At 40.7% G+C, this 13568-nt stretch overlaps 1 protein-coding gene across 3 annotated transcripts in view; it reads right to left on the reverse strand.

Annotated features, from left to right (window-relative positions):
• LAMA3 (laminin subunit alpha 3) overlaps nucleotides 1–13568 on the reverse strand; it is a 121445-nt gene that overhangs the window by 17566 nt on the left and 90311 nt on the right. For all 3 annotated transcript variants that reach the window (XM_054058942.1, XM_054058941.1, XM_054058943.1), the window contains 12 exons: nucleotides 11520–11570; nucleotides 10986–11137; nucleotides 10365–10475; nucleotides 10153–10264; nucleotides 9467–9634; nucleotides 8160–8356; nucleotides 5560–5676; nucleotides 4853–5007; nucleotides 3115–3256; nucleotides 2411–2510; nucleotides 1961–2077; nucleotides 1698–1877 (listed from right to left, as the gene is read on the reverse strand). In XM_054058942.1, the coding sequence (XP_053914917.1) occupies nucleotides 1698–1877; nucleotides 1961–2077; nucleotides 2411–2510; nucleotides 3115–3256; nucleotides 4853–5007; nucleotides 5560–5676; nucleotides 8160–8356; nucleotides 9467–9634; nucleotides 10153–10264; nucleotides 10365–10475; nucleotides 10986–11137; nucleotides 11520–11570 (1602 nt within the window). The remainder of the gene's footprint in view (nucleotides 1–1697; nucleotides 1878–1960; nucleotides 2078–2410; nucleotides 2511–3114; nucleotides 3257–4852; nucleotides 5008–5559; nucleotides 5677–8159; nucleotides 8357–9466; nucleotides 9635–10152; nucleotides 10265–10364; nucleotides 10476–10985; nucleotides 11138–11519; nucleotides 11571–13568) is intronic.

Genomic DNA, 13568 nt, shown 5'->3' on the forward strand with positions numbered 1-13568 from the left:
CAGAGTGATGACAGAACCATTTTCATTAGTCATACAATATCAGGAAGCCCTCTCCAAAACTAGCAGCTTGTACAGAGGTTATTATACTCCTGGAATTTGTGGTCAAGGGTATCTGCAGAAGCAGACAGATTCAGCACTTCCAAAAATGTATTAGATAAATTTGGTCCAGAAAAAAGTATTAAATAGAATAGACAAGGATGTGTTCTCTAACATTATTATCCAATGACTGTGGATGCTAGGGGAGGATGAGGATAATGGACAGCAGGCAGGGATCAGGCTAATGTATATTCTCCGAGTAGCATCTCTTCGTGCAACTGCTGAAGAGTGAATACTGGGGTATTCAGACTGCTGGCCTGACCAAGTAGGGCATGTCTGACTTTCTTGTGTTGTGGTGGCTGGTCATCATAACACAATAGTGAGCCTTACAGTATCTGGGCAGGTTTATTTCAGGACAAAAGGAAATACTATAAAAATACCAATTTCCTCTAAAATAGGAAACCATTTTTCTGAATCTCCTGTGACCGAACAAAAAAAAAAAAAAAAAAAAAAAAAAAAGCCTGAAATATTAGCAGACTGAAACTTTATGATGCAGGAAGCAAAGAAAAAGAAATCCAGACCCATTATTTTTATAAGTATGATTTGTAAGCCAGTCTTGTAACTGCAGGGATGATTTATGACTTTGCAGTACAGTGTATAAATCTTATTTCTAACATTTTCTCACTTTATCAGACAACATTGCTGAAAATAGGAAAAAAGATGCAGTTTGGGATTCTGACTGTCTCTTATTTTGTATTCGACACAGGCTCTATGCAATCCATTTCACTTAGTTTCAGCTAACAGACAGCTAGCCTACACTAATTGTCTAGGTCCCTTTTCTATTCAGTGCAGCAGAAAAACACAGAAACAGCAGCAGATGCTGGAAGGGACCTCTGGAGGTCATCTTGTCCAACTCGTGTGCTCAAGCATACCTACCTAGAGCCAGTTGCCCAGAATTGTGTCTAGACAGCTTTTGAACATCTCCAAGGATGAGGAGTCCACAACCTTTCTGAGAAACCTGTGCCAGTACTCAGTCACCCTCACATTAAAAAAGTGTTTCCTGATGTTCAGAGGGAACCTCCTGTGTGTCAGCCTTTGCTGCAAGGGCACATGCTGGCTCATGTTCAATTTGGTGCCCACCAGGACCTCTAGGTCCTTCTCTGCAAAGCCACTTTAGAGCTTGGCTGCCCTCTAGCATGTATGGGTGCATGAAGTTGTTACTCAGGTGTTCTCTCTTTGTTGAACTTCATGAAGTTCTTGTCAGCCCATTTTTGCAGCCTAATGAAGTCCCTCTCGATGGCAGCATGACCTTCTGTTGTCCCAGATACTCCTCCCAGTTTTGTGTCATCAGCAAACGTGCTGAGGGTACACTCTGCCCCACCACACGGATCCTTAATGAAGATGTCAAACAGGATTGGACTCTGTACTGAACCCTAGGGTACCCTGCTAGTCATCGGCCTCCAAGTCTTTGGAGTCCAGTCATGACATCAGTTTTTAACACATACCACCTTCTGCTGTACCTGTCCTTTTCTAGCAACAATAAAGCTCAGAATACTAGCTTAGGCAAGGTACCTACCTCTTGGATGACTAACATTTCTGCTGCAAAACACCCATGTCAACCTAACAATGACTTGGCAGATCTCAAATAGCACCTGCAATACCTGAATTGTTTGCCTCCATCAGTGCTTTACTGAAGCCAGCACTCTGTGTGCTTCCATAGGTACTCTTCATTTTTTCCACATCTTCTTGAATTGGGAGCAATTCATCCAATACATTAGTTGTGACATCTTTGGCATTTTTTACCATGTTCTTTGCACTGCTGATGATGCTGTCGATGTCACCTGAAACACACACAAATGCATGTGCAGATTCTTATAGTAATAGATGATGGAGGCAAACCAGAAATGATCAGAAAGTAACTAACCTCTGTTTATCCCATTGAGATTATTTTGAAGAGTGACAAAATCAATTCGCAGCGTATTCTTCTTTCCATCGGTGACGTCAAGTCTTTGCTTCATGTCTTCAAGGGTTGGACCAATACCTGCAAAACCAGTGAACACCCTGAATGAACTATAAACAAAAATACCACCTTTCTGTTGGGTGGCATCTCAGCAACAGCTTGAATGCACTGCAAGGCAGAGAAGCTGCTGGACAGGAGTGCCGCAAAGGTGTATAGCACAGCAGAGCTAGGAAATCCACTTGCTCACCTTTTTGTCAATGGAAATAACCATCACAAGATGTCCTATTGTAATGGAACTAGTCTCTTCCCATTAAATATGTGCTGCAGAGCTTTGTTAAACTGTTAGACTTTATGGTTCAATAAAAGCTTCTCATGCTGTGCCAACATTTCTACTATCACTTTCTTTTTCTGTACCTTGCAATGTCCTTTCAGTCTCCTGTGCTTGATTCAAGAGAGCACTGCTTTCAGTTTTTAACCTTGCAGCTTTTCCTGATAGGTCTTCTCTCTTCACACTCTGGTAATAGAAGCATGGTACTGTAAGACTGCTTTAATAATTACAGCAAAATTTAAAGAGTGAAAAAGATAGACCAATCCAGTTTAAAAAAAACAACAATAGAAGGACAGAGATTTCATGTGAAGAACACCACCCTTAACAACAATTATCAAAATTAATGTAACCATAATACAACCTTGGCCTTCGGCAAACTTCTGAGAGATTTTTTGGGGCATTAGGATGAAATTAATAGCACACAGTTATTAAGATGCTACTCTTCTGCCAAAGAGCTTGTGGGTATTACTAGTACAAAGTAAAAGAGAATACCTGAGATCACCTTCAGTGATTCTTTGGCTTGCCTTACACAGATCTCTTTATTTTGCACTGAAGAGAACAGTTTGTATTCATACGAATAGCCTCATCAGAAAGGCAGTAAATAGCCTGTTTAGTGCTGAACAAAGACTAACTAATGAATATGAAGAAAAGCAATTTATATAATGGCCACAGACATGTAAGGCACACCAAGACAGGTCTGATTTTGGTGCTTCTCTCGTGACTAAAAAAAAAATATAAATAAATCTAGTCGTACAAGTTTACCATCGTTTGGCCACTTGTGGGTACTTACTGATAAAGCTGAGTCAGCTGCATTCCCAGCTTTCTTCGCTGCTTCCTCTGCTGCTTTGATTGCATTAATAATATTGTCATATGCAGTAGAAGCTTCCACAGCACAGCCTACCAACTCATCCTTCCTGGCACTGTTCTTTATTCTGTGGGAAACAGGGTGAAAAATGCAGTCTTCTGCAAAGACTGTGGCCTATGAGTACGTATTCTGAATCCACTTTAACTCAGTATTTTCTTATTAATGCCAATACAGAAAACGTTTTTCAGTTAAATCTGTAATTTCTTTCTGCAAAAATGTCAGACTTAGAGTCACAACAATATGAAAAGATTCTTCACAGAATCATAGAATGGTTTGAGTTGGAAGGGACCTTAATGATCATCTAGTTCCAACCACCCTGCCACGAGCAGGGACATGTCCCACTAGATCAGGCTGATCAAGGCCCCATCCAACCTGGCCTTGAACACTCCCAGGGATGGGGCAGCCACAGCTTCCCTGGGCAACCTGTGCCAGTGGATCACCACCCTCATTGTGAAGAATTTCCTCCTTATGTTTAGAATAAATCTTCCCCTCTCCAATTTATAGACATTCTTCAGAAGACAGGATAAGTTCAGGTGCTTGGGAAAGCACAAACGTGGGCCTCCAAAGCAGTCTTCAAATTATTAAGATCATGAGAATTCACCAAGGCACGGAGTAAATAAGCCACCTCCATCATGGCCCCCCTTAATACACTTCAGTTCAGGCAACTGCAGCTTCCAGAGAATCTCTGGCTGCTCCAGCAGCCTATAGGAGCAGCAGATGGAACAAGTACAGGACCCTTGGGCTTCTTCCCAAGAACAGAGCAGGAGCTCTGGAATCAGAAGCAACAGACAAAAATTTCTTGCACCAACTCCCGATGAGCTATGCAACTGCCCAATACTAGTAGCCTTCTACTTGTGAGAATAAGGTCTTCTTAACTGAAAAAAAACACACTGAAAACTAACAAAACATTTTTTTCTTCTCTTAACCAAGAATTTTCCAGCTGAATTAAGTATTTTAGAATTTAACTTTCTGACAGTTTCTAGCTGGTGTAATGACAAAATGCAAACAATTTGCATAGGAAAAAAAGAAATCAGGGTTTCACTTTTTAAATTTTGTTCTGATGTACAGAAAAGGCCTCCAAAATCTCCCTCATAATTCCAAGGTAAAGTACAAGTAATGGAGAGACAAACATTTAATTCCTATCAAGTTTCTCATATTTTTGTCTTTCCAGAAGATACTTCAAAGGATGACAAAGCTATAGGAATTCTTTTTCTCACTCAGGCTATAAAAGAATGTCTGGAGACTCTGCCAAAGCAACATTTCTTTCAATTATTTGCCCCAGTCTATATATGATTTCACTGACATCATAAAGGTATCCCTGAGTAAAAGTACACAAAATAACACCTAAGATATTCTAAACATCTCACCACTCCGTTCATGAGGGCTTTCTCTCAGTAAGAAGTTAATGAAGTGTTAGTACAGTAATATAAAGCCATATTATGGGAGTGTCCATTTCTAGGGAAAAAAAATCAAGAAAAATACAGGAAGACCTGTTCTGTGGGAGAAAAAAGAAAATAAACCATCACGAAGAAACAGAAAAAGAAAAACTGAATTTTTTTCTAACTTTGCAAATGGTCATTAAACCAAGTGAAGTTACAGACTGCGCATTGCAGCCATGGATGTTATATATAAAACCCGCTCATTTGCAGGAATGGTAACGTACTCTTCCAGTTGTTTTGCTAAGTCTTGCAAAGATTTGGCATGTTCCTCAGCCCTCACCACCAAAGGTTCCTTGCTTGCTGATAAGGAGTGATTTGTCAGCTTTTCGTTCATATCCTTTCTTGCTCCATCCAGCTGAGCAGCCAGGCTTTCATATTCCTACAGGTTTATAGAGATAAAATTTTATTTGTGTTCATACATGTTTGATTTTTTTCTTGTCTCCTTTAGTGTCTCCTTTCACATATACCTTGCACTCGAGGAGAACAAGGGGAAAAACATTCCTTCTTACCTGCAGGCTACTGGAAACAACTGCTAGTCATCACATTATGCTTCTAGACCCACCATGTAAAAACAAATTGGACCAACGACTCTTTTAGCCCAGTATCCTGTCTCTGACAGTGGCTAAAAGCAATTGACCAGAAAGAAATACAAGAATAGCACAATCACCTATGGTATTTCTCACAGATATGGTCCCTAGTTCAGCGATCTGCAGCTGTGTCCTCCTCAGACACATCACAACCCTCAACAAGCTTCTCTTAGAGAACTCTGTGCAGGTGGTCTTCTCTTTCATTTACGATGAGCTGTGAGGTCCTTCTCTATTTGGAAGGCTCTCATAAACCTTGAGTCCCAGCCAGTGATCTATGCTATCCCCATTACACTGACAGCAAGATATTAGAGGTTTTAACTTAAGCTTAAGAAGATTAACTATACCTCTTTGCTCTTTTGCAACAATCCAAGTACACTGTTAGCTTGTGTCAGAGAAGATCGGGCAGAGCTCAGAATATCCAAGATACCATTCTGTTGTCTATTTGTCTCCTCAATCTGTTTCTGAGGAAAAATGAAAGGTTGAATAACATATGAGTCAGTTAAAAGTGAGAAGCAGTGAAAACCGTATCCACCTAAGCTAGTTTGCAGTAGGATGTACCAAAGGTACTACTGCTGTGTTAATCAGATGCCTATACTGTTTAGGGACTAATGCTATCCTACTGGTTAGAAGACTGAGAAAACTCAGGAGTCTGCAGTAGTATAGCATGATGCTGGGCAGCAAACTACAGTAGTTCAGTTATTAGCACTCAATGTAAAAGTAGTATGGATCAGCTGAGTTGAATTGTCAGGACAGAACATCTAAATGTGTCTCATCTCTCAAATCTGGAAACTTCAAGCCTGGAAACCTTAAAAACAGCTCCTTGGTGACTACCTTGATCTTCTACGTTCTCTTAAAGGCAGAGATAAAATAATTACACTATCCATCCGGACTTGTCACCAGAAAGAGTATTTGAAAGCTCCTCACCTTATCCTCTTTAAAGCTCTGAGGGGAATGAATCTCCTTGGTCTAGAGCAGGCCTGTGATAAGCCACAGTGTAACTCTAAGGTAACGGCACACCACAAACACAGCCAGGCAAGTGATGCTGCAGGTAAGGATGCGTTAGCTCTCTTCAGTTGGGTTACTATCATTGTAACATGTCAAATCTCTCCACCAGAGAAGTATATCAGGAATTCTATGACTTGTAGAGATGCATCCATCTTTTGACACAACTGTGCATACTTACATGGCACACATATCCATGCACTGAAATATACAATGAAATATTGCAGGGAATAGCAAAATGCTGAACTTCTTTATTCAAGCCTTGTTAGCTAATGGGATGGACATGAGTGTGCTAGGACAGTGATATATTTCAGCAAAACCACAACTAAGTTAAGATAATAGGTTCTGCAGCACATCCTTATTTCAAATGCTATTTCACTAACTCTAAGAGTCAAGCAAGGTTCAGGAATGGCAGCTGTTTCTTGTCACCTTTCTGACAAGGTGTCATCTCAAAAGCAGTTCTGTAGAATATTAATCCTAAATTATTTAACAGCATTGCACACATTATTGCTTCCATCTTTCATAGCCGTTAAAGACAAATACTTGAAGTAACTTACTACAAAAAGCACATCAGCATCAGGGCTTTGATCTGCAATAAGAAACAAAAAGGCTAGTGGCAACTACCCTTTCGTGGGTGGAAAACTGGTTGGATGGCCGGGCCCAAAGAGTTGTGGTAAATGGAGTTAACTCCAGCTGGAGGCCAGTCACAAGTGGTGTCCCTGAGGGCTCAGTGCTGGGTCCAGTCCTGTTCAATATCTTTATCAATGACCTGGATGAAGGCATTGAGTGCACCCTCAGCAAGTTTGCAGATGACACTAAGCTGGGTGGAAGTGTCGACCTGCTGGAGGGTAGGGAGGCTCTGCAAAGGGATCTGAACAGGCTGGACCACTGGGCTGAGACCAGTGGCATGAGGTTTAACAAGGCCAAATGCCGGGTCCTGCACTTGGGGCACACCAACCCTTTACAGTGCTACAGACTAGGAGAAGAGCAGCTAGAAAGCTGCCTGGAGGAGAAGGACCTGGGGGTGTTGATTAACAGCTGATTGAATACGAACCAGCAGTGTGCCCAGGTGGTCAAGAAGGCCAATGGCATCCTGGCTTGTATTAGAAACAGTGTGACCAGCAGATCCAGGGAGGTTATTCTGTCCCTGTACTCGGCACTGGTGAGACCGCACCTCGAATCCTGTGTTCAGTTCTGGGCCTCTCAAGAAGGATGTTGAGGCTCTGGAGCGTGTCCAGAGAAGAGTGACAAAGCTGGTGAAGGGGCTGGAGAACAAGTCTTACAAGGAGGGGCTGAGGGAACTGGGGTTGTTTAGCCTGGAGAAGAGGAGGCTGGGGGGAGACCTTAATGCTCTCTACAACTACCTGAAAGGAGTTTGTAGAGGGGAGGGTGCTGGCCTCTTCTCCCAAGCAACAGGTGATAGGACAAGGGGGAATGGCCTCAAGCTGTTCCCGGGAAGGATAGGACTGAATATCAGCAAAAAAATTCTCACAGAAAGGGTCACTGGGCACTGGAATAGGCTGCCCAGGGAGGTGGTTGAATCACCATCCCTGGAGGGGACTTATAAAAACAGTTAGGTGATTTAAAAGACAGTTAGATGAGGTGCTGTGGTACATGGTTTAGTGGCCGATAGGAATAGTTGGACTTCATCTAAAAGGTCTTTTCCAAACTAGTGATTCTATGATTCTATGAACTGAAGAAAAGGACAGGGCAGAGACTCTCCTTTCCTGCTCTCATCAGAGCTACCTCTTGCTTATGTTATCTTAGTCACAAGTTGGAGTAGACTACATTTATACCTGTCCACACATACATTAAAAGATGGAAAAAGACCTTAGAGAAAGTCTGAAGAATTAGTGCTACTTGGCTTTGTAAGGTCAAAAGCAGAAATCAAAAGCACTTATCTTCTGAGCTTTAACCTTCTTCTCCAGAACTCAAACATTACCTTAATGTCTTCCAACAGAACTCCATTATCTCTGTTTAAGTTTTCAGCCTGCTTGATTTGTCCCATCGCCTCATTCAGAGCTTCACGAAGGTCAGTGATCTTGGATTCATATTCATTCAATGAATCTCTCACAATTTTAATAAGCCCATGGTTTTCTTGGTGGTACTTTTGTAGTTCATTCTTAATACGTGCCAGTACTGCAGTATCAGGACCAGAAAGAAAACGTTTGTTCAGAGAAGAACCAGAGTAAAGCTCCTTCATAAAGCGCCTGGTGTTAGAAAGCTGTGGTTATGTGGAATACTGAGCATTTTCTGCAGTGCTAATTCCAGTGTTACTATAGTAGAAATGTTACTCAGCGTTTCACTGGATCAAATCTGCTCACAAGTTCGCAGCTGCAGACACAGAGCACAGATAAGCATTTATCTTGCTATTTCTAAATTAAGGATGACAATGATCTGCAAACACTCAATCATTTTCTTTTTTTATGTAGAAATAACACAATTTCATCAACAATTTAATCTACGATACAGACATCTACATCTGCACCAGTTATCACAGGTTCCTTTGTAACCAATGGAGGGATATGGGCACATTTAATCTTAAAGAAGGTAGAAACATAAAAGAGGTCAAATGAATCACACTCGGCAGAGTGCCCATTTCACTGTCTACAAGATAGGATATAGAAAACTTACTCAGAGGTAGGCATCGAAGTCCAAAGTTAAGGGAAATTACTATCACTCAAAAGGTCTTTAACATTTCTCAACTATACCTCTGGTTAGGAGATAAGCCTGTGATTTTGCTCTTCTTGATGTCTCTAATGTCCAGAATCAAGTTTCTGAATGTCCCAGTCAAACAACGTGCAGAGAACATAAGAGGGAGTAGAGGTGCAACTAGAACTTCTGAGCATTCTTATCCTTCTGTGATCTGGCCCTTGGACTATTCACCTTCTTAAAATCTGTTGTTAAATGACTTGTGTAATTCCTCTAAGATATATTACAGTACACCAAAGTACTGCATAAGTATATTATGTTTGATTATGTCTTTATTTTACTGAGATTCATCTAGTTATTAAAGAAGGATCTAGTGGGTTCCTTCCCCAGTTCAACTCAGATTCTTCCATTACAAACTAAAAATGTCTTTAAATCCCCTCCAGAACTAGCATTTTCCTGTTGACGTATGATCACTACAGATCCCATGGTTACATTGCAAAACACCCCACCCTGCACTCCATCCCAAATAATCAATAATGCTTCAGCTTTAAGATTGATCTTTCTAGAGAGAAAGAAGCTGACAGAACAAGCCCTTACGCAGCTGAGCTTCTGTCCGCTCCTTCATTGCCTCTGCTTGAAGTTGGCCAAAGTTGCGGTTTCGCATCTCCGTCATCATTTGTTGAGCTTCAGCCAGCTCTTTGGCAGCATCTCCCAAGGGCAAGTTGTTACCTTCTGCATTTGTACCAGCTATTTGTTCCAAGAGCACTGAAAGAAAGTATTGTCAAAGTCAAATAGAGGATGCGCTTGAGCCAATGCAAGAGATACAAATGAGAGGGCTTTTTTGAAGAAGGTATGCCTATTCCTGAATTTCCTAATGCACTGTATTAAGCTGGAAAGTATCCCATGTTACACAACCAGATCTAGTGAGATGGCATCAGATTTGAAATTGGTCCCAAATGACCAAGTTCACAGCGATAATTTTAAACTTCTATCTTAAAAGAGTCTATGACAGTAACCCACACTGAAGTCAGACTACAGTGAATTCTTTGTCCTAAATATCCCCGTGCTAAAGTTTTCTGCCCCTATTCACTACACAGGGAAGGTAGGCTCCTAAATTAACATTGTATATCAGATTTCTAATAGGAAGACTGAATTCCACAGCTATGTCTAAATTCTGATTTATGACGTTGTATTCTAATACCTCTCATACTTAATTAAGAATATTGCAATGAACTGAAATTCCATAAACCGAAAAACATTGTGGAGTTAGAAACTATTTTTACCTTGTATATTATTGACAACTATTTGTATTTGTGAAACCAAATCCTTTCCTTTCTGATGAGTTTGACCAAAATTATTAAATAATATCTCAGCTGCTTTGTAGTTCATTTCAGCCTAGCAACAGAAAAAAAGCAATTAGATTAAAAATACCTGGATACAGTATGCTAACATGTAGTCAAGAGATGTTTTGTTTAAAACTGATTTGGTAAGTTACCTTTTCCTGGAGAGCATTTACGTCATGATTTAGGTTAATGAATTCTGTCTCCAACTCATCTACCTTTGAACCTTGATTATGAACAACAGAACGGTAATTGTTCAATAACATCTGAAAAGAAAGGAAAAAATACAAAAACCAACTGAACACAGGAGACAAAATGCAAAAATTCGCTGAGTTAGATCTTTGCCCGATGTAAATAAAGGCAGCGTTACAGACATGAATGCTGACCAACTGGTGCCTAAAACCTGGGTTTTTTTATCTGTGAGTACAGCAACTGCTATTAGGATGAATTTGGGCATTGGCAAAAGAAATACTTGGGTTCTTTGGTAATGCAGAGATATGAAGTGCTGGAAAAAGAGCTATAGGGAAACCTCAGAGATATGGCTTTTGAGGTGAGCAGGCCTGAGGAACAGCAGAGATATTTAATCTCTTTCAGAGCATGACATGGAAACAATAGCTGTCTTCAAACAGGTGAAGCCCATTGCTGTCACCATCTGGTATTCGAAATCACAATTTGATGTATGCTTCCTTGCAAGCTGACAAAAAGATGGCATAAGTTCCTAAATTCAGCTCTTATCTGCTTAATCTGAAATCCACTTTTCCATTTATTGTGCCTACCTTTAATTCCTTGATACGTGTTTCCAAATGTCTCATCTGCTCCAGGTTGTGGGTACTCACATGGACATTCTGCAGCTGAGACTTAATCAGCTGAAGCTCATCACCTATTGTGCTCAAATCCTTCAGCAGTGTCATTACACAGCTATCGCAAGCTGAAGGGATCATGAGCAAAGGAAAACAATACAAATTAGTGATATTTGGTGCAGAGAACATTTAAAAAATGAGTATCATTAATAAATGACATACAAGGGAAACACTTTGATGCCTGTCACCTGGTGCTGCCTGACGAACAAAGGCAACAGCAAAGCCCATAGTAGTGAGGAGAGTAACCAGAAGAGGAGGCCTCACCTACATTTGGCTAGCTGACCATCTGGTCTGTAATTTTCCTAAGTGTTTGGTTGAATGTTTCCTTTTAAAAGATTCACTACAGGACACCTCCTGCTCTTTTTAAACTTTACACCCTTATAAGAGTTATCAGTATATGTCTGAAGCCAGAAGAGAACAACCTAAATGAAGCTCTATTTTATTACTTACGGTCACAATCTTCATTTGGATCCACATCTTTTGGTTCGTTATCGAAACATTCTGAAATCACAAGACAGTCATTAATAACCAAAGTTTTATTAAGGAAATATTACTATTGCATTTTTGCTCTCACTTTTCATGGTTGGCAGCCATTAAAATATGGTGCTGCCCCTTGCTAAACCCATGCCCACTGTGAACAAGCCAAAATGCCCAGAAGGTTTGAGAATGCCAAAACATTCAGCTCCCACTTACGCCTTGCTGAGATCAACACCTTTTTCATCTCTCAAAGGAAACTGACTGTAACCCCTCCCAATATAAGCTCCTTGGGTAGCAGCAAGAGGCTCTCTCACGTTGTGTGCTGCATGTATTGCTAGAATTTGCCTATAATAACACTACTCGGATTGGAGCCAAGATGTGTTTTACCCAGGACATAGGTTCAAGCCCCTCTATCTGCTTTAGCATCCATGTTCAAAACGCACATTCTGATTCCTCAGAAAATGTCTTACCCACAAGGAACTGCAAAACCTTTATAGCCTTCCTTCATACCTGTCCCAGCTTGTAAGATTAAGGGATTAATCAAGCTTGAAAGAAATCCAGAGTGTATGCATGGAAGGAAGCAATGTACATGACCCAAGGCATGGAGGGTGGGCCACACATACAGGTGATATACAACAAACATTGCCCTCAGACTTTCTAACAAGCTCGCACAAGTGACTGCCTGTTCTGTTTTGCTTGTTTTACAAACTTCGTTAGAAGAAGCTGAACAATCTCCAGATGCATGTGGCATTGTAACATGCTGGGATGCTCACCGCTAGGAGGCAAGAGAAAAACTCGCTCGTAAAAATGCCATTATATAGGACAGGAATCTCCCCATTTTCATACTCAAGTCCCTTTCATAGGCTTGGTCCTACTGCCAAACTGGCATTTCTTCTTGAAAAGGAAAAGACCTGTGCATGTCTTTTACCCTGATCGAAAAGGATGCACTCAGGGTATAGACTGCTGCTGTCAAGAGTCAACAGCAGCTTGCAGCTGTGAGAGGATACAGTGATAAAATTGGACCTGAACTTGAACAGCAGCATGGAACAGCCTGGAACAAACTGCCTGGCTGTGCCATTTCCTTTGGCACTTGCACATTAAGTCGTCAGGAAGTAAAATGGGATTGGTAGTGAGCACCACTGCCAAAAGGAGACAAGTGGCAAAGCATATATTTGTAAGAGAATCAAGGAAATTATCCTGAAATTCAAATACCCATGCAGTTCTGCTGTTGTTTAATTCAGCTAACACCAGATACATTTCAGCTTTTGCTGTGAAGTATCAATTAAATAAAACTATTATTACAGCTTGCGCACAAACAACATCAACCACGAAATGGTGAAATTGAAAAGTCTGGCCAAGTGCCGAACATCACACACAGGAAACCTGCTAGAACATGCTGTACTGATGATTACAGAGGGTTTTATTCCTAATGCAGAGAAAGAGATGCCTGATCAGAATATATAGTTGGAGACAAACTGAAAACAGACTGGCTTTTTGAATTTTGCCCTACAGATTAGTTTGTCCTAGGAAACTCTTGCTTCAAAAGGAAAGGAATGACAAAACATCAAACACTGCTTGGATCTGTTCCACACGAGGTAGAAATAAAAAAAAAAAGATGTATTATTTCATGATGAAATATGAAATGAGAACTAGGTATTGAAAAATTGCACCAGTTGCGAAGAGCGGTTCACATTCCATACTGGTAGATAACGTGATCCTTGCAGTTACCTGAATGCAGTATGAACAGCAGTGCATAGAAATGAAAAGCATGGAAATATGAGGAATTATTAGTTTTCACTAACATCTCAGAAAAGCTGTCTACAGAGAAAGAAAAATGTAATTTCATTAGGGAATGAAAATATGGGGAATCAAGGTTCTTTTCAGGAGCAGTGGCCTATGTATTTTTTAATAGAAATTAGTATCCCAAGGGACTGAGGTGAATCCAGATAAAGACAGAATGAGGAATGCAGGATTGGGCCCTTTACCGCAGAATTACAACACATAAAGCAAACGCATGCCAGT

The sequence above is a fragment of the Cuculus canorus genome, chromosome 2 (assembly GCF_017976375.1).
Source record: "Cuculus canorus isolate bCucCan1 chromosome 2, bCucCan1.pri, whole genome shotgun sequence".
Classification (NCBI taxonomy): Eukaryota; Metazoa; Chordata; class Aves; order Cuculiformes; family Cuculidae; genus Cuculus; species Cuculus canorus.